The 21,944-nt window shown below is 40.3% G+C and overlaps 1 protein-coding gene across 1 annotated transcript in view; it reads left to right on the top strand.

Annotated features, from left to right (window-relative positions):
- Positions 1–435: 435 nt before the first annotated feature.
- Positions 436–21,944, top strand: part of cacna1db (calcium channel, voltage-dependent, L type, alpha 1D subunit, b) — a 54,763-nt gene continuing 33,254 nt past the window's right edge. The window contains exons 1-12 of the mRNA XM_056772700.1: positions 436–679; positions 1,248–1,551; positions 2,252–2,357; positions 8,024–8,163; positions 9,001–9,134; positions 9,244–9,396; positions 9,581–9,777; positions 10,245–10,348; positions 10,433–10,602; positions 11,127–11,211; positions 11,302–11,328; positions 13,000–13,157. Of these exons, the coding sequence (XP_056628678.1) occupies positions 598–679; positions 1,248–1,551; positions 2,252–2,357; positions 8,024–8,163; positions 9,001–9,134; positions 9,244–9,396; positions 9,581–9,777; positions 10,245–10,348; positions 10,433–10,602; positions 11,127–11,211; positions 11,302–11,328; positions 13,000–13,157 (1,660 nt within the window). The 5' untranslated portion in view covers positions 436–597. The remainder of the gene's footprint in view (positions 680–1,247; positions 1,552–2,251; positions 2,358–8,023; positions 8,164–9,000; positions 9,135–9,243; positions 9,397–9,580; positions 9,778–10,244; positions 10,349–10,432; positions 10,603–11,126; positions 11,212–11,301; positions 11,329–12,999; positions 13,158–21,944) is intronic.

The raw sequence follows: 21,944 nt of genomic DNA, 5'->3' as shown, positions 1-21,944 counted from the left end.
CTCTCTCTCTCTCTCTCTCTCTCTCTCTCAGATGTGCTCTGTTGTCATCATGTGTCACTCAATGAATGAATAAGTGTTATGTTGAGAGAAATGAATGGCGTCCATACAGAGAACTCGAGGTAAGATTTTGATCGCAAATGTCCTTTCATGTCATTTCAACATGTCTGTTAACCCTCTGATCTAACAAACTAAACATAATCCAGCAACAGATGTCAGAAGATTGTCCAACAGCAGAGAAAGTGTGTGCGCGTGTGAGTGTGTGTTTGTTTTGTTATAATACTCAATGTCAAGCGTGTTAGATGTTCCTGTAAAGGTAACTGAATATTCTGTGAACAGAGACTTTATTTAAAACAGACTGACGGACACGCAGGAAGGGGATGATGGGGGGGGGGTTGATCAGCTGTCTGTGTGTGGAATAACACCGTTGATGAAATCCTGTGGATCTTCTCTAATGGCGATCTGTGGATTTACTGTCACTACAATAATCTCCACAGCGGAGTGAAGCGCGTCCTCGACGCCCGGATGTTGCGGAGACGCGCTCGTGGTAAACCTTCATCATCATCATCATCTTCATCCACAGCACTTTAAACATGACAGATGGGATGTTTTCATAACATCACACGACACGGAGTTATCCATGTGGAGGAGGAGATGAAGGAGTCAGAAGAACTGAATGAAGGTAAATCGATTTGATGTCTGAATCGTTTAGAAAGACCTCATTTAGCTTTACTGTTGATCTCTTGCTGTGCGTTAAAAAGTCAGATATGGAGTTTAGATGTGCATCTCACAGATGTGCCTAAACTAGCCTAAATACATCCAAATCCATAAAGAAAAAAACACAAACACACTTTATGCGTTGATAAAAAAAATGATAAAGCAGTAGAGTTGAGTATTGTGATCAGTTGAACATGCTCATAGTTTATGTGATTGCTGACAGCTGTGTTGTTTTGTTTAAAAGTGACCCGTGCATCCATTAAAACTCACCTTGAACACCAGCTGCCTACAACTTCTCTTTTTGAGCAAGTTCATAAAAAGCACAATACTGAAATCTGCATCCTTACTCCAATTCACAGTGGTAAGTTACACACCTATAATGTAAGGTTAGGTATAAACCATAAAAAGCACAAAAAGTAACCTGCATTTTTATGTTTCAAACAGAGATGGCGATAGAAAGGAAAAATGACAGAACATCTTTATCCACCTGCTTATGTTTTGTCTATCGTTATATATTTCTATATTTTTTGCAGGGCCAAAGTATGCCAGCGGCACCAGAGCAGCCACCTGTAGAGATGCCCCTCTCATCAGCCATCAGTCTCCGGCTCAGTCCGCTGCGCTCTCCTGGCAAGCGGCGATTCACGCGGCGAGACATTCCCAGGGCACATCGGTCGTCCCGTCGGCTCCGGCCGGCTCGCTGGCCCAGAGGAAACGGCAGCAGTACGCCAAAAGCAAGAAGCAGGGGAGCACCACCAACAGCAGACCACCCAGAGCACTTTTCTGCCTGACCCTGAGTAACCCCGTACGCAGAGCGTGCATTAACCTGGTGGAGTGGAAGTATCCTTACATCTCTCAGATAACAGACAAAGATCTGAATGTTGCTGTGTGTCATGTGTTGGACGTTCAGATGTTGTCTCGTACGCAGAATCAACTGAATGTAGTGTTTGTAGCTTTCCTGTAGCTCAGTGGTAAGAGCATTGTGCTAACAACGCAAGGTTGTGGGTTTGAACCCAGGGGATTGTACATACATATGTAAAATGTATAGAATAAAGCAATGTAAGTCGCTTTGGATAAAAGCATCTGCCAAATACCTAAATGTAAATGTTTGGTGGGTTGATGCACAACTTGTAGAGATCCTACACGCCAAAGGAAGAAGACTGCTGTAACTTTGTGGCATTTCAGTCTTTGGATCAACGGCGGCATGAATGTGGGCTACTTTTATTCTCGGCTAATAGAAGACAGATTCAGGAAAGATGTTGGTAATTTACTGATGCTAATGCGAGTAATGTGTGTGAGTTTTACATCAGCAGTAAAAAAAACATTTGAAATGACATCATACTGTAATATAGGTTACAATTCTCATACATAAGTTCTGATCGCAAAACAACAGCGAATTTGAAACAGACTTTTGCGTTTGCGTTTGCTTTTTAGGGGGTTTTGTAATGATGGCATACAGCGCATTATAGTCTGTTTGATTTGTTGAAATTTGTTTCTGCAGAATCACACTATTATTTCTCCTTTAACACATCATCTCCAGACCTTTTGATATCTTTATACTGCTGTCCATTTTTGCCAATTGTGTGGCCTTAGCTATTTACATTCCCTTTCCTGAAGACGACTCCAACTCAACGAATAGTGATTTGGTGAGTACTGTGACATCGACTCTTTTGCGTTAATAATTGGCTTTCTTCAGGATTACTTTCTGCTAATTGACATTAGACCGCATGATAGGGAGAGTACAGTAGGTAAGCAAACACTGGCTCGGTTTATACATTAGATCTTCATTCCTTTGTTTTACACGTTGTAATGAGAAAAAGCACTTGACTAGTTTGGTGAAAAATGCAAACAAAGGTTTTGCAATCTCTGAATAATGTAAAGGGGTCATATGACACGGCTAAAACGAATATTATGGTTTATTTTAGATGTAATGCAATGTCTAAACTAGTGGTGGGCCAGTGAGACTATTATCGCGCGTTAAAAAAATTGTCGCCGTTAATCTATTCTCAAAGTTGGGTTGGGAGCTGGGTCTATACTACGCAAGCTATGATGACTTTCACCTTGATCTTTTAGCGCGGATGTATACCAGCTTAACTGCACTGTACGGGGCGAGAACGAGATTTTTCAACTCGCGTGATTCGCGTCATTCGCGGAAGCAGAAGCCGCCTCATCATCTCATAACCCGGGCTTCATTCGCGCGATTCGCGCAGCAAGTAGGTCTATTGGCTCTTTGCATTAACATATAAATCACTCGCGCTTGACACGCCATTCGCGTTTGGTCTGAACACAACATAACGTTACTGTGAAATTACCGCATCAAACGTGACGTGCTAACATGGATGCAGCTATGAAGCCGCCGGGTTTGCTTCAGGGAATATTCATTTTAAAAAAGCTTCCCAATAGAAACATCGACAAGACTAAGGTTGTTTGCACCTTGTGCAATGCGGAATTGGTTTAAAAAAAACACTTTCTCTCAACAGGTACTGGTCTAGCTTTAGTTGAAACCAGTAACTTTGTATTGAGATCTAATGTATTATGGCTCCTGTATGACATATCGCTTGTTGCTCCCTCACTCTTTGTAAGTCGCTTTGGATAAAAGCGTCTGCTAAATGACTAAATGTAAATGTACTGTAGGAGCTCTTCCAGTCTCAAGTACCACCTAAACGGAAATCATCCCTTAGCTAATGCGGAAGTAAACGCAAGTTCATCTTATTGAACATAATTTAATTTTCATCACCAATTACCATAGTAGAACAGCTTTCTCAAGCAGTTTGTGATGCATTTTGGAAACAGGAGATGAGCCCCTGGTCTAATGCGCCACCTGGCTTGAGACACCCGTTCTCAAAGACTTACTTTTAGTCATTATTTGGGTAGCACACATATTCTGAATGCCTTCGGCAGAATTCAAATGAGCCATTTTAATCTAGATTAATCTAGATTAAAAAAATTAATCTATGCCCACCACTAGTCTAAACATGATTTAAGGTTCAGAAACGCTGTATTTTCAATATACGGTGCATGTTTGTGTCTCCTCTTTGCTCTGCCTCTCTGAAACCTGCATATTTTTCACAAAGCTCATAGCTCTGAAAAGCGAGGTGTGCAATGATTGGCCAGTTCACCATTGGTGGAATATTGCAAGCGTGTGATGGAAATGTAACGCCTCTTACCATATTTGGAACATCAGGTTCCTCTTCAATTGTGCTGACAGGTAAACCACCTTACTTGGGTATACATTTGGGCGGTCTTAGTCACATCAGACCACCAACTGATTAGATTTGTGGGGGTGTGGTTACACGACGTGTTTCAGACAGGTCTGGGTGAACATTCGCTTTGAGATTTGGTGACTTCAATTTTAGCAATTTTACGTGTCTAATACATGCATGGGCAATTTATAACACTCCAAAGACACAAAAAAACGCCATATTACCCCTTCAATGAAAAATAAATAACAGCATCCTGTAGCTGCCATATACACAGGCACAAAAGAACGACCTGAAATATCTTCATGTCTGTTGTACATTAGTGATGTTCTTATATTTGTACATTCTCGCATTTGTCGATTTCTCTATTATTTGGTTTGTAAATCTGATGTGAGCATGCTCTTAATGACGGGATGAAGAGAGAAGGTGAAGAGAAAAAGCCCAGAGAGAAACCAGATTCAACCTGGAAACCACGTAACACAGAGTGTTGGTTAAGTAAGACGTGGTTCATTTCAGTCATTGATCAAAACACGGGTAGATATTAAGCTGGCTGTGATATGTGATGTTTTATAAGGTCTAAGTTGTGTTTTGTTGGAGTTGGTGCTTATGTTGTGAGTCAGCTACAGTCACTGTGACGGCTCTTTTAATGGGGCTGTTACTGTGTCTGTTTATCATTAAGCCTCTTTATAATCTCATTATGTCTGTCATGGAAATGATTATGATCTCTAGCTGTTGGACACACAAACTGTATTACAGCAGTGCTCAGTGAAACAGGGAGACTGTCTGTCAGTGGTGTGTGTTTGAAGCTTTTAAGAAGATGATGCCGATATCACCAGAACAGTTTTATAAAATAGAAATAAGAAAGATAACGCAGGTCAAGCTCTTTCTTTATTCACATGTTTCTTTATGGTGGAGATGTTCTGTTGGGTCATTCTATTGGATTTATACTGAGAAAATGATTGTTTCTATCCCCCAATCACAAACAAAGTGTAATAAACCTATCTGCGCTTTGACATGTTCATTATGTAGCATGACATTGAGTAGTGCTCCATCTATACAGCTCCAAAAGCACATGATATCAATGAGTGAACCAAACAGTGGGTTAAAGGGCTAGTTCACCCAAAAAAAATCTGTGTACGCAGAACACAAAAGAAGATATTTTGAAGAAAGTTGGCGACCGAACAGTACTGGCCCACATTCACCAATGTAAGTCAATGTTGGCCAGTTAACAACATTCTTCAAAACGTCTTTTTCGTCCTGCAGAAGAAAGAAAGTCATAAAGATTTGAAATGACAACAGGGTGAGTAAATGATGACAGAATTCTTATTTTTGGGTAAACTATCATTTTAAAGGTGAGAGATGGTGAGATGGTGGTCTAGTGGGTTAAACCACTGAACTGGTAAATCAAAGGTTGTTGGTTCGATCCCAGCACCCACCACCAGTGTGTCCTTGAGCAAGACACTTTACTCCATGTTGCTCCAGGGGGATTGTCCCTGTAATAAGTGGATTACTTTGGATAAAAGCGTCTGCCAAATGACTAAATGTAAATGTAAATGTAAAGGGTCCGGTTGGAAGCACAATTTCTGCCAGTCTCATATGAATCTAGAGTAGTATTGCATATAGGTGTGCACGATAATTTATCGCGATACCACTAAATCCTATTAAAATCAAGCTGGTGCGATATGAAATGTGTGGATATTTGTTTGAATGCGTAGCATGGCCATGAAGCACGGCTCTGGGATCAGTAGGAAATGCTGCTCGATCTAAAAGCAGTGCGAGTTTGAGTAGCTTATAATGTGCATTTGAAAAACTAACACCCGTCAAACATGATCATTATAAATATACTTTATTATCATTAAAATACCTGACGAGGCTTGAGTAGCAGTGATAAAAACATGTCCATAGACATTTCCTAGATTCTAGAACATGTTCTGGTCTTCTTCTGCAGTGTGTATTTGGAGTTTCCACACGAGAGCGCCCTCTGGCTTTCGGGTGCAGCAGTATTTTCCCGTACTTCACTCAAAAGCTGTGCATTGATCACGTGATATTTATCGTCGGTTTATCGTGACAGCCCTACAAGATTATATAGCTTGATTACATTTATAAAAGATAGGTACAGCTGTACAATTGTTTCAAAAAACAGACAACATCCTGGGGGTGTGTGGGAGGAGGAACTAAATCACAAGCACACAATACATCATCACATTATCCATGCATAATTCAGATTTTTTACCTCATTTGTAAGTCGCTTTGGATAAAAGCATCTGCTAAATGACTAAATGTTAGTAACTGTTGATTCACTATAAGTTTGTGTTGTTTACATTCTGCACACATGCGGCGATTGCCAACAAAACACAGACACATGTCTTAGTTTCACTTACCACGTGCGGCAGGGGCGGACTGGCCATCTGGCATTCTGTGAGTTTTCCTGGTGGGCCGGTAACATATGGGGGTGGAATCGGACCTGTGGGCGGGCTTTTCTAGGACAATTGCCCAATAAGGGAATAAGAAAAGTAGTTACGTAATAGTTATTCATGTTCGAAAAAAACTTTCTAAAACCTACACGAACCTTCAGGAGTGTATCGAGCACAGAAATACTATGTAATATGTCCAACTCATTTTTTGACAAGTTGACCATGTTAAGCATGAGAAGTCAGTCTTAAGATTTCTTTAACATTTTAAATAAGTCAGATGCATGAAACAGCGTTAAATCCCCCCTTTAGTAAATTTCGTCTGAAGTGAAATTATATGTTTGTGAGGGAGACATTTTTTGTTATTTTGATGTTATTTAAAAGAAACATTTTTAATAGATTACATTTTATCCCCAGAAACACTGTTGTTGTGTAAATGAACAGCTAAAACATCAAATGTTTTCAGTTGAAAGCGGTGTAGTGTACACAGCCCCTTATTCTTGTGTTATTAGCACTGCCATCATAATGCTTTATGATGGTGAGTGAGAAAGATGCAAAGGTTGCATATTAAAATGTTGCATATTAAAATAAACTTTTGACAGGAAACCGACTGCTTAAGCACAAGACGAATGCACATCAAGAGTTGTAGGGCAGCATGTGTAATGATCAGTTGTCATGACAAATGAAATATGCAGAGCGAGCTGGTTGGTACAGGCCACTATCTGACACAGATTTGTCCAATAAGGGACTAAGAAAAGTTGTAAGGGAATTTCATCCTCGAAAAAGATTTCGGAAACCAATATGAACCTTTAGGAAGTGTATCGAGCACAGAAAAAGTATGTCATACGTCCAGCTCAGACGCTACAGAAAGTTGTTTATCACATAATATGCATTACATACATTTGCCAACTGCAAATTTAAACGGCATTTTAACATTAGAATGACGAGTCCTGAGTCTGCTCAACACATAGACATTGTGAATGCCTTTTTCCTGTGCACACATGTGTCGCATGTTTCGTTGGTTTGAAAGTCAAGAAATTGTCGAATAAAGTCATTATTTTTGTCATATTTTGCACAAAACATTTTCTTGTTGCTTTATAAAAGTTAGATGGAACCACTGGAGTCACATGGACTATTTTAACAATGACTTTCTCTGCTTTGAATTTTGGTAGCGGTACTGTCTTAATTTGTGCCTGAAGAGTGAGAAATTCATTACAGAATTTTCATTTTTTGACAAAGGGTCCCTTTACAGTCAAGGTGAATTACAGAAGCCAGATGGCACATGTTAGCAGTGCTAGGAGGTTGTTGTCCGGAAAATGTTGCGATTGGTGCTGTGTTACTCACACTAATGTGTTGTTATGTTACTGTTGGGTACCAAAACACACTGCACTATCTTTTATTTTATTGAAAGCAACACGCGCGTGGACACTGACGCCTAGTGGTCATGGCCTTTCGACGCGGACAACGAGGTAGAAGTATAAATGAAAACCCACGTAGGCTACGGCGTAGAGGCTAGGGAGTAGGTCCTAGGCAGAACTAAAAATCGGCCTTTAGTCAACAGCCTTTACAAAATGCGATTAAACCAATATATATTGGACTCCCATTGGCAAATGTCTCAGTTGTAGCATGACACACACATATAAGAATGTGGAATTGAAAGAGATGCAACTAAAATTTGTTTTCTGTCACTCTGTTTCACAGGAAACAGTAGAATATGCCTTTCTGATCATTTTCACGATTGAGACCTTCCTCAAGATCATTGCTTATGGACTGGTCATGCACCAGAACTCCTATGTGAGAAATGGCTGGAACATGTTGGATTTTGTTATCGTCATTGTGGGGTAAGTAAACCGTCAGACGCTCGTATACATGATTTGATATGACTGTCAATTTCTTTAGACTCAGTAAAGGTCTTTTCACATACAGTGCGAAATTTTCGTATGTGTTTTTTCGTATTTGGCCCTCGTTTGTACGGTGTCTCTGAATTGTTAAAAATGCCACCCAAAATGCTGGACGGAGGCAAAAAAACGCAGAAAATCAAACCCGGTCCGAATTTTTTTATGACGGACGAAAATATCCGAGGCATTGTTTAAATGTGATTGACACCAAGTGAGGTCGTAATTATTTTTTAACGTGCGGAAATTTTGGACGCAAATTTCGGACTCAATGTGCAATGGGCTTAAGTATGTGCAATGTGCAATGGGCTTACTTTAACTCTACTTACCCCATTTGCAAGTTTTCCCCATCAGTTTTTTCCCACTTTCCATGTTTACACTGTTAAACAGTAGAGGGAAATGTTATACATCTTCTGAAAGGGTACAGCATTCACAGATCCAAAAACTATTTTTTGCCTTATCTTTGTGATGGTCATCGTTCTAAATCCGATCTGGACGAGGGGCACAGGGATAAAACTACAATTTGACTTCAAAACAAGTACGCTCCTGCCTAGACCACTGTTACTACACTTTTACTTTAATAAATGGTGCTCCCCATTTTTTGCAGGTACTTTTTGTTTGCTTATCCATCTGTCTCAGGTTTAAAGGGTGTCACTTCACTTCACACTAGTTCAATGTTTTGTTCAAGCGGGATTAGTTGAGCAACAACTAACATCTCTCTTTTGAAATGTACATGTGTATGTTTGTATCATGTATAATCATATCGCTGTTGTGTTTGTGTAGTCTTTTCAGCGTGGTGCTGGAGCTGCTAACCAAAGATCGAGATCTTTCCGGAGGGAAGCCAGGTGGATTTGACGTGAAGGCTTTACGCGCCTTTAGGGTTTTGCGGCCCCTCCGCCTCGTCTCCGGAGTGCCAAGTGTGTCGTCACCTTCACCCGTTATTTACAGACACAAGCATGTGATGCAGTGTCATAATTTACAACAATAATGGAGTGTCAAAATGCTGATAAAAACCCCTGTGTGTAGGTCTACAGGTGGTGCTGAACTCCATCATTAAAGCCATGGTTCCGCTGCTACACATCGCTCTGCTCGTTCTGTTCGTCATCATCATCTACGCCGTCATCGGCCTTGAGCTCTTCATTGGGAAGATGCATGCCACCTGCTATCTTAATGGCACACGTCAGTGTCCCATCACCTCATCTCACTACCTCAGCATACTGTACTAAAGTTGTAGGAACATCATAAGATGCTACTGTCATATGCATTTCTTTTAAAGTGTCACATGAATACACGATCGTATCGTAATAAGCGTGTTGTCCCATTATATAACTACTCTGTATTCTCTCTCTCTCCGTGTGCACAGGAACATTTGCAGAAGAGGATCCCACCCCGTGTTCTCTTTCAGATCACGGCCGCCACTGTCCTTTCAATGGTACTGTGTGCAGGGACGGCTGGCACGGGCCCAACAACGGCATCACAAACTTTGACAACTTCCTGTTTGCCATGCTGACAGTGTTCCAGAGTATCACTATGGAGGGCTGGACAGATGTGCTGTATTGGGTGAGATGTCGAGTAATGATTGAGGTTAAACATTCCACTTCACTGATGTTAACGTTTGCTCTTTCTCCTCATCCACGATAAGTGCTTTTCCATGACACACACACACACAGCTCAGTAGAGGTTAATGAGATTGATGATGTAAGACTGAAAAGACCACAGAACAACAGACCGTCGTCCGTATACACACACCAGCCCAAAAACAACAACAATAGACGTTTACTGCCATCCTTCTGAAACCTCATATCTCCATATTCCTTTTTTTGGCCATAGATGATTCATATTATTCAGCCTGTACGTTTGTCTCTGGATGTTGCAAATATCTAACCAAAAAAGTATTTTTAAAAGACCAAACAATAAAAAAACTGTGATTTTGGACATCTGAGGTTTCAGAAAGACTGAATATGTGTTTTTATTTCTGAGTAAAACTTGTATTTGCTCTCTTATGCGAGATGCTGTGTGTGTTTCAGATGAATGATGCTATGGGCTCAGAGTTGCCCTGGGTCTATTTTGTCAGTCTGGTCATCTTTGGCTCGTTCTTCGTCCTCAATCTGGTACTGGGTGTTCTCAGCGGGTGAGTGACCCGTCAGCATTCAAACATGCTACATCTGTGATACTATTACGCCACTCATCTCCCATGAATTTGTGTGTGACATAGAGAGTTTTCTAAAGAGCGCGAGAAAGCGAAGGCTCGTGGAGATTTCCAAAAACTGAGAGAGAAACAGCAGTTAGAGGAAGATCTGAAGGGCTATCTGGACTGGATCACACAGGCTGAAGATATCGACCCTGATATTGATGAGGAGGGGGATCAGGAGGCCAAACACAACCGTACATACACACACACACACACACACATGTTGGGTTTCAATGTTTTATGGGGACATTCCATGGACGCAATGGTATTTATACTGTACAAACTGTATATCATATTCCCTAAACCTTACAATCACACAAAACTTTCTGCTCTTTTAGATTTTCAAAAAAGTCAATTCTGTATGATTTATAAGCTTGTTTCCTCATGGGGACCAAAAAATGACATTTTGTCCCCACACACACACACACACATACTTGTATTCAGCCATCTGTATATACTGAGTCAGATCTGCATTCTGTATCCTAGGGAAATTTTATCAGGCAATATGGTTCAAATTTTGCAATAGACGTGATTTCAACAAGATGAAAAACAAGATGTGAAGTCACATACTGTAAAGAACATACAATTTGATGACCTAGAAAGAGTAAAATAACCCAAAACATTGAGCAGAGGTCAAACAAGGAATAATGGTGTGCTATGATATGCCTCGTGCACATCCGGTACAGGCATGAGTGTGAACTGTACTGTGCGTCTACAGCAAACATTCCCACGAGCGAGACAGAATCTGTCAACACAGAAAACCCAAGAGAGGAAGAGAAGATCTTCTGCTGTGGACCTGTCTGGTAAGCCTGTCTCTTCAATCTTTCTTCATGAGAAATGAGCAGTGTTTACTGCGAGCTTGTGTCGTGATGTCGTATCTTTTACTCTTTCAGTCAAAAAATGACAAAGTCAAAGTTCAGGTCAGTGGCTCAGTATGCTGTTTCTGTGTTATTGGCGTGTTTCACAAACAGTGTCGCTGTGTGGGGTGTTTTTGTATTCATGTATTCATTGTGAGGCTTCATGCTGCTTGTGTGTTGTGTTTGATACTTTACGTTGTTTTCCTGAACATCTTTTGTGTTGAACCTCTGTAGAGTCAATGCACACACACAGATTTAAGGTTTAAAAGTCCTTCCTCGTTCAGGTTGGAACTTTTAATTGTTATGACGTGATGTGAATCTTCTTATTAGAAGTAACCCACTGTCTCACTGCCTTTGATAGTTTTATCACTTAATAGTTCAGATACGAAGCCTATGTGACGAAACAAATTACAACACCACACTCACAAAAACACACATTGATGTAAAATACAAAAGTTGACATTATGATAAACAAAATGTCAGATTCAAACGAATTTGATTTTGAAAAAAGACCAAACAGAGCGGGAGGATAGAAATGATATTACATAGAAAAAAAACACCTGAAGAGAAATATTATAATTTTTTTAATGTATAATGATAGTTACAAATGAGAAGCTTGTGTAAATATGGATTTTGTATTGCAAAGAAAATCTTTAAATAGTTTTGTGATCATTAACTCTTTAGATTTTTCCAAAGCTGCATACATTTCTTCTCTGCTAAACACAAATGAAGATATTTGTAAGAATGTCAGTAACCGAGCAGATCTCCTCCTCCATTGACTCCCATAGTATTGATTTCCTTACTGTGGCACTAAATGGGGGATGAGATTTGTTTGGTTACTGACATTCTTACAAATATCTTCATTTTTGTTTAGCAGAACAAAGAAATGTATACAGGTTTGGAACAATCTAAGGCTGAGTAAATGATGACAGAGTTCAATTTTTTTTGGGGTGAACTAGCCCTTTAAATCATCTGTGCTGATGTTTAGGGTGCGTTCATATTTGTAGTTCTGTTTGGTCCACACCAAAAAACGAAGAAATTATAGTCACTTAGTGTTCAAACTGGCATTTTAACAGCGAACCTAAAGCTACTGAACCTAACAGCTAAGTATAACGCCGTAACGTGATTGGACAGCTTTTATCATTTATTTGTTGATACGGAACATACCGGACATCCAAAACAATGAGTGCTTGTGCTGGGTTATACATGCTCGGTGTTAAAAGCAGTCAAAACGACACCAGGAATTCATCCGTTACTTGAGCAAGCACAGATCTAATAAACAATCCTTTTATATTACCAAATCATGTGATTTTCTGGTCGTATCTTGTTATCACTTGTTTTCGGTTAGATGCCTTTGGACGGTGTTGCGTTCATATTTCAATTAAACTGCGCCAGACTTCGTTGGAAAGTGGGCCGACCGTTTACAGTCACAAACTGACTAAAAGTAACCTGCTTTCTGGAGCTTTCAGTTTTTTCTTTGTATTCTCTTCTGTGAATCCTCAGTAATCCACATCCAGATACACATGTTCAAATCACGCTAACACACATTACAACAACTGCTGCTATACGAACAGATACTGTATGTCTGTCAACATGGAGAAATGAGACTCTATATTTAGTCTGTATTACATAACAAGTAATCTAATGACAATATACACAGACATACAGAAACATCCGCTCCTATGTATCTGTATGAAAACACGCATAAGATGTGCTCGTGATGTGTTTCCTCAGCCGCTGGCGGTGCTGGAACAGGTTCTGTCGCAGAAAATGCAGAGCTGTGGTCAAGTCCACCATCTTTTATTGGCTGGTCATCGTGTTGGTGTTTCTGAACACACTGACCATATCATCTGAGCATTACAACCAACCCGACTGGCTCACAGAGGTCCAGGGTAAGAAACCATATATTATTACCTCCTTTAGTGAGGACTTCTAATGAAGAGTTTAAACCAAGACAACACAATTAGCTTTTAAAGTCCCACTGTTGTTGATAGCTTTATCCCTTAAGACTGATCTTTGTCCTTCAAAATTACATATTTAAATGTTTATTCATGTGGAAATATCTGTTCCTGCCTTAAATAGCTTGAATGTAACTCTACAACTTCCTGAAGCATATGCAGATACATGAATATGCAAATTAGCCCCGCCTCCATTCAATTATTCTCTGCAGTTCCAGACACTGTTAAAACTGAATGGGAAACTTAGAGATTCAAACCCGCAATGAAACCTGCAAAACCAAAAACCAACCATGGCAATTTTTGAAAGTGATATATGGTCATATTTTGAATTGTAAACAGATCCCTGCTGACTTATATATTTCTGAAGGGAAAGATGACTGAGTGATGTGATTTAAAGGGATACTCAACCCAAAAATGAACATTCTGTCAAAGAATTTCAGTAACCACACAGATCTCATCCCCCATTTACCGACATAGTAGGCAAAATAAATAATACATTTTTGGAGTGTACTTGCATTGAGTGCAAAAATGTATTTAATTGGGCAATTAAAGCTTTCCTGTAGCTCAGTGGTAAGAGCAGGGATGGGCAGTATTTCAAATACATGTATTTAAAATACGTATTTGAAATACAAAATAGTATTTTGTATTTTGTATTTTAAAGCCTTTGGAAAAATCTAATGTAATTTGTATTTAAATACATTTAAGATGAGTATTTTTGTATTTTCAAAATACTCAAAATACTTTGAGCCAGTCAACCTTTTTATTAGGGGGTTTTCGTGCATCAACCAACATAATTCAGGCCAGACACGCCCTTCCCCAGCAATCATGCACGTGACCTTCAGCTGTAGATACAACCCAGCATTGGATCTGCGACTTTTCTAGAATAATGTGAGGATTTCATGGTCAATTTTATTTGTGTTTAAAATATTAACGTTACTGCGTGTTAGGTATGGGTGATGTCATGACAACATCAACATGTCGTAGATTCGTAGCGATTATATAAATTGATTTAACTTTTTTTAAATAGTTTATAGAGCTATTGGGGTAAGTAAATATTTATGTTTACCTTTTAGTGGGCAGGAATAATTGGAACATGAGAGTGGAAAAAGAAAGAAGTGTGAATGAATAATTGTGATTTGTTATTAAAAGGAAAGGAAATTCTAATTCTCACTTTTTGTGCACTCCGAGACGGAGAGTCACGTGTGACGCGGTAAGCGTTGGAATAAGCGCACAGTTGCCGCTTTGTCTTGTAGTTTTCTGCAGTTGAAGCCTTGTTTATACTTTACAATTCACATAAATACTCCGCGAAACTGTTTACTGCGCGCACTCCTCATTAAACCGACGAGGCTTTTATTCTTGACGTGCTCTCCGTTGTATAAATCTGTGAAACGACGGGCAGCGACTCTGATAAATTCTTCTCCAAATCATCAAAAAGGAGCGATGAGAGGAAGTCATTTGTTTGCCGAATAATTTGTGAAACACTCCTCTCGTGATTAATGGATTTCTTCACGTATAAATTGATTAGATTTTGGGTCATTTTTAGGTCAGTATGTGAAAAAGGTTTTGAGTACACTTCTTAAACCCTCAGTAAAACACAGTTAACTTCAAATTGTGACATTATAACAAAACATATCAATATATGATAACATTAAACACTAAATTGAAAAATACTGTCTTATACATTTTTAAATGCATTATTTTCTTTTAATTAACGATTGTATTAAACAAAATAATCTCCATCAGTTTAGTGTATTGATTGTGTGCATCTGTGATGACACTGATGAATGATACATCACACAAAATCTTTAGCTTTTAGTAGAAAAAAAACAACTTTGGGTGAATAATGCCAAATTCTAATTTTATTTATTTTTTATTTTAGACAAAATTTCTATTTTTGTTACTGAGTTCGAAGTTATGATGGTGATAAAACATAATAAAATAAAAACATTTATAAAGTGTCTTTTTTTGTAGATGCGCATTTCCTACCGGGCAGGGGAAGGGAAGCGGTAAATAAAATGAAAACGAAAGTTTCTTAGCAGTTAAACACATCATGCTTTTGGCATTTAGAATAGGCCCAGAAAGATTTCAGCCTAATAGGGGTACCTGCACTGAATCACCAATTTCACATGTATTTTGAGTATTTTCAAAATACAAAATACTGTATTTGTATTTAAATACATTTTTCCACACAGTATTTTGTATTTGTATTTAAATACACTTTTCCACTCAGTATTTTGTATTTGTATTTTAAATACATTTACATGTATTTATGCCCATCCCTGGGTAAGAGTATCCCAGGGGATTGCAGACTCCTTAGTATAAATGTATATGATAATGCAATGTAAGTCGCTTTGGATAAAAGTGTCTGCCAAATGCATAAATGCAAATGTAAATATAAAGGTTTCATGAATTGGACTTTTTACAGTTGTATAATGTTTTATGAGGACTACTTATGAAGTTTGCGTGGTTTTTACATTAAAAAACATCAAAATCAATAAGTAATAGGTTATTTTCTGCCTGAGGTTTGAGGCCAGCTCGACAAACGCTCGGTTTTACTGAGTGTGCCGCATTGAAGACTTGGTAGTAAACGCCCATTGCTACGATTGGATAACAGTTTGTGTAGTAACTTAGTTAGACACATAACATTAGGTTACACATTATCTGGACATATGAAGCGATCTCTAACAAAGCAATAGTGACGCATAGTACAAATATGTTTTTCGCACATAAGATTGCTGCACCATTCCTGTCGGATCCAATATTGGCGGATCGGACAATTTACACAGCACTGCTTTTTCATTTTAGTCTCTCCGCAATCCATCAACGACCTGTGCCTCTTCCACAAAGGAATCTACGGTTAAATGAAGCGAACAAATGCTCAACTATGACAGGTGCATTCCAGGACCTGGCGTTCGCTGAGTCTGGTGTCAATAACAGATGTAATCTCAGTAATAAGGGCGTATTCAGTTCGGACATTTACAGGATGTTCGCTTGAATACCATTCGCTTTCATATAAGAGAAAGCTTGGGTTAAAATTGATGTCTTAATTCATCCCTCCTTTAAGGCTTAATAAGATGTCTTAATTCATTATTATGAACACACTTTTAAAGCGTATTTAAAAAACTCATTGTGAAGATCCACCAATTTTTTTCCACATAAAAATACAAGGAAATGCATACACACACACACACACACACACACACACACACACACACACACACACACACACGTCATCGTTAGTCATTGTTAAATCATTCACTGATGTTTGCAGCAGCATTGTTCACTTGAAATAAAAAAAATTAAGCATTTACTCTGATCAATTTGAAAAGAACAATAAAAGTGTTGCTATTTTAGCTTCACGGTGAGTATACACAATAATCTAGACACTGTATGTGGCTGGATGTAGTATCGTTGTAACAGAGACAGGGGTGCCACAATGAGGCCACAACAGTAGCAGCACCACTGCTCTGAATGTACCGGCAGATGGAGGCGAAAAAAAATGAAGTGACGTGCTGATGAGGTCAAAAGTTCAGTCTTTAATCTAATACCTGCAACTGGTATTTACAATGAAGATCCAAAAAAGAAAGTAAAAACTAAACAAACAAATAACATAAACTGTTCACGGTTATCTGCTAACATCATTTAGCTATACCAAAAAATTGCCCCAAAATCAGAGCAATAACCTCCAACCACTCACTCTAAGAGCCTATCCCCCCTTTACCACACTTAGGCGCCTTCTTAAAAAGGCTAAACCCCTCCTACTTGGATTAATCCATTTTTTAATTAAAGATATTAAAGAAATCTAAAGACAAAATCAAAATATATTTAACAGTAACAAAGAGATACACAATTAGAATAATATAAAAATTGACAACAAAACAACTATTAATTATTAATGTCGAACAAAATTTAACAAAGAATCACACAGAAGTCCAATCTCCCCCTCACACATGACAACAATTAACTGTGCCTACTGTCGGCGGGAAAAAGGCATTCAAAATGGTGGCAATTACGGTGACCGGGTTTTGTCCGTTTGGTGAGGTAAAATGTTCCTGTACGTAAGTATGACAATTTTATTATTATGTAAGTGGTTAATTGAAATCAATAAACATATAACATGGTTACCGGTCTTGTCTGAGTTCTTAACAAAACATAAATCAACAAAGAGAAATTAATAACTAAGTAAATGCAAAAAGGGCATGGTGAAGACAAGTACACTGTGAAACAATGCACAATCAGTGACATAATAAGAGTCTACTCCTAAATAAGAGAGTCTAGTCACAGATCTTCACTGTGACATTTCCCCCTCCCTCTCCAGACACCGCCTATGGTGTCCTCGAAAGAAAGTCTGCAGTGTAATTTTGTGGCCCTGATCTGTACAGCACTTCAAAGTCAAACGGTTGCATGGCCAGAAACCACCTAGTAATGCGAGCATTTGTGTCTCTCATGCGGCCTAACCAGGCCAAAGCTCGGTGGTCAGTTTCCAACCGAAATTTACGTCCAAGCAAATAATACTTTAAAGAGCCCAAAGCCCACTTAACAGCAAGGCACTCCTTTTCAATAGTGGAATAATTTACCTCTCTTGGCAGGAGTTTCCTACTGATGTATACAACTGGCTTGAGTTGACCTTGTTCCTCTTGAAGAAGTACAGCACCGATGCCCTGTTGTGAGGCATCAGTCTGTACTGTGAACAGTTTCCCAAAATTAGGACTCTGAAGAACTGGTTCCTGGCATAGTGCATCCTTTAAGTCTTTAAAGGCCTTTTCGCAGTCCTCAGTCCATACTACATTGTTGGGCTGGCTCTTTTTTGTCAAGTTTGTTAGGGTTATTGCCCTGGCTGAGAAATTTGGAATAAATTTCCTATACCAGCCCACAAGTCCAAGAAAAGCTCTAACCTGTTTCTTTGTCACAGGCCGTCCTGCTCCTTTAACGGCCTCCACCTTCCCCACCTGAGGTCGGATGACCCCGTGACCCAGTACAAATCCAAGGTATTGGGTTTCTGGTTTGGCAAGGGCACATTTATCAGAGCGGATGGTTAGTCCTGCAGCCTTGATGCGTTTCAACACCCCCTCAAGGTGCTTCAGATGTTCTTCCCAGCTTTGGCTGAATATTATGATGTCGTCAAGGTAAGCTGCAGCATAGTCCTCTGTACCATGGAGGATTTTATCCATCATCCTTTGAAATGTTGCCGCGGCCCCATGGAGCCCGAAAGGAAGGACTCGGAACTGAAAGTGGCCAAAGGGGGTCCTGAAGGCAGTAAGCTCCTTACATGCTGGTTTCAGCGGTACCTGCCAGTATCCCTTGCAGAGATCCAGCGTACTCAGGTACTTCGCCCCTTCCCAGCCTCTCCACCAGTTCATCCACCCTTGGCATTGGATAAGGATCAAATTTACTAACGCTGTTCAGCTTCCTGAAGTCTAAGCAGAACCGCAGAGTACCATCTTTTTTCGGCACCAGCACTATGGGACTGCTCCATTCACTTGATGATGGCTCAATAACCCCCAGTTGTTTCATGGTCTGTAATTCCTCTTTCATAACAGATAGTAGTTTCTCTGGGACACGATACACCGACTGACGGACAGGTTTAGGGTCCGTGAGGATGATAGAATGTTCAACCAAGTCTGTTCTGCCAGGAGTATCCATTAACAGCTGTTCAGGTATACAGTCCCATAGTTGATGTCGTTGCTCTTCACTCAGGTGCTGCAAATTCAATTTGCCGTCACTGCGAGAGGTCGGTATATACTGTTCTTCTACTTCTTCTTCACCCTCTATGGCTCTCACCAGCATAGCAATGTCATTGCTCTCTTCTGCTTGGCCTGGAGTCTGATGTGTATGCCATTTTTTCAGCATGTTCACATGAAATGTTTGTAGAGGCTGGTTTCTTGAGGGAATTTCGATCTGATAGGTCACTGGACCTACCTTCTTCTTTATCTGGTATGGGCCTTGCCATTTTGCTAACAGCTTATTGTCAGAGGTTGGAAGCAACAACAGGACTTCGTCCCCTGGTTCAAAGCTTCGAGATCTTGCCGTCTTGTCATACCAGTGTTTTTGCTGTGCTTGTGACCTTAACAGGTTTTCTCGTGCCAAGGCAGTACTCTGTTGAAGTTTCTCCCTCATTTTCATCACGTAGGTGAGGATGTTCGTTCTCTTTGGATTGTCTGTCGCCTCCCAGCTCTCTTTCAGGACATCTAGAGGACCTCTTACTTGGTAGGCGTATAGCAATTCAAATTTACAATCCTGTAAATCCTGTAGAAGCCTGTAGAAGCCTGTGGTACTTCACGGTAGGCGAAAAGGAGGTACGGCAGCCATTTATCCCAGTCTTTGCCAGAGTCTGAAACAAACTTTTTTAACATATTCTTTAGAGTCTGATTGAATCTCTCAACAAGACCATCAGTCTGAGGGTGATATGGGGTCGTTCGTACTCTCCTAATGCCCAATAGCTGATAAACTTGTTGTAATGTATGACTCATAAAGTTAGTGCCCTGGTCTGTCAGAACCTCTTTTGGTATGCCTACTTGCGAAAAGAATTTCAACAAGGCTGAAGCTATCTGCTTAGCAGTAACCTCTCTCAAGGGATATGCTTCAGGGTATCTCGTGGCATAATCTGAGATTACTAGAATAAACCGGTTTCCTGCCTGGCTTCTCTCAACTGGTCCAACAACATCCACTCCTATTCTTTCAAAAGGTACATCAATCACAGGCAAAGGGATTAGTGGTGCATATGCTGGAGTCCGACCAGTAGAGAGTTGGCATTCAGGGCATTTTTGGCAATATTCTTTAATGTCTGTGTACATTCTGGGCCAATAAAATCTTTTAGAGATTCTCCAACCTGTCTTTGCGAACCCCAAATGACATGACCATGGAATGGAATGACCTAACTGTAACACCTCACTTCTTTGTGCTTTAGGTACAACAAGTCGAAGATCTCCCTCTTTAGTCTGCTTATACAGGATTTCATGTTTCAACACAAAAGCATCTTCAAGTAATACATCAGAGTTTTTCTTCTGCTTAACCTGATCAAAACATGTGGCTAGGGTTGTGTCTTCCCTCTGCAACTGGGCTAAACCATTCGGAATCACAATGTCTGACTCACATAACTCAGGTTCAGCAATATCTTCGTTAGCCTGTTCTGAGGTGTTCATCAAGTCTGTTACCCAATCCCTACGCTGTTGCAACCTGTTGTCTTCTGTTGGTCCTGACTCAGTCTCAATATCAGCTGAACAAAAAGGCAAAGTTTGTAAGGGATCATTTGGGTCTTGGTTGAATGTTGTTTGCACTGCCTGCTTTGACTGAGCCCTTGTCACTACCCCACACCATTCTGTGTCCTGCAACAATTCAGTCAACACTGGCATATCCGTGCCAAGTAGGATGGGATAGGGAAGAGTCTCCGCAATTCCAACCTTCATCAGATAAGACTGATTCAATACTTCAATATACACTTCCGCAGTAGGCAGTGGAGTGTTGTCTCCATGTACACAACAAACAGTAACAGTCTCTGTGTCACTCCAGTCTTGTCTGGGAACATATCTGCTCTGTACTAGTGTATATGTACAACCAGTATCTACCAAGGCTAAAACTGGCCTACCATTTAACAAGACAGACCTAATCGGCTGTGAGTTGCATTTCATGGGGGATGACTGAACTGAGTGAGGAACATAACAAAGGCTTGCCTTTTTGGGTTTCTTCAAGGGGCAAAGAGGTCTTGTATGCCCTGGTTGACCACAATGATAACAGACCACATCCTCCTTAACTACATTCTGCAAAGTTACCTGCGGAGTAGTGGTTTTACTTTGTGTGAGTCTTAGGATTCTATCTTGAGAGTTTGAACCGCCCCCAAATCCCTCAGACTTACCTCTGGCCAAAGGGAGGATTCCTGCATAGCGGAAGTTTCCTGCTCCTTTCCGGGCTGTGATATATGCCTCTGCGAGTTTGGCAGCCTCAGCAGCAGTCGTTGGATCGCGCTCCTTGACCCAAGTCCTCAAGTCTGGATACAAGACTCGTAGGAACTGCTCCAGAACCAGGGCCTCCATAATATCCTCTTTAGTGCTGCTGGAGTAGCACACCCACTTGCAAAAGAGGTCCTTCAGTCTGATGTACAGCTCCTGTGGCGACTCATCGGCAGGGGTATTTAGGTTACGGAACCTCAGCCTATAAGTCTCTGTATTGATTTCATACTTTTTCAATATTGCTCCCTTAACAACCTCATAGTCTTGTGTATGTAAAGGGTCCATTGCAACAAACGCAGATCTGGCCTTACCAGTTAGCAACGGTATAAGGTGAATGGCCCAGTCTTCTTTAGGCCACTGGTACACCTCTGCCAGTCTCTCAAATGTCAGCAAATAGTGCTCAATATCATCAGAGTCCTCCAGTCTCGCAAGCCGTGGCTCACGGTCTCTCACCCTTGGTGCTGGTCTGTCGGAAACTGCCCCATGACTGATATGTTCCATGTCAAGTTGCATTTGCGTGACATGGTGACTGAGTACTTTAACATTTTGTTCTCGGCGGACTGTCTCTCTCTCTTGACGTTCGTCTCGATCCTTTTGATATTCCATAAAGGACTTGAACATCTGTGCCAGAGCAGTAACAGCCGTATCAGCTCCAGCCCCAGAAATCATTGTAGACTGCCCTCCTTCATCTGGATCCTCCTCGACTTCACTCTGGTCCCCATCTGGCCTTGTGCTTTGATCAGTCTGTTTCCTTGTCTTTGGTGGCATTGCGAAA

Source organism: Triplophysa dalaica, chromosome 18 (assembly GCF_015846415.1).
Source record: "Triplophysa dalaica isolate WHDGS20190420 chromosome 18, ASM1584641v1, whole genome shotgun sequence".
Classification (NCBI taxonomy): Eukaryota; Metazoa; Chordata; class Actinopteri; order Cypriniformes; family Nemacheilidae; genus Triplophysa; species Triplophysa dalaica.
This window is presented reverse-complemented; position numbering and strand designations above follow the sequence as displayed.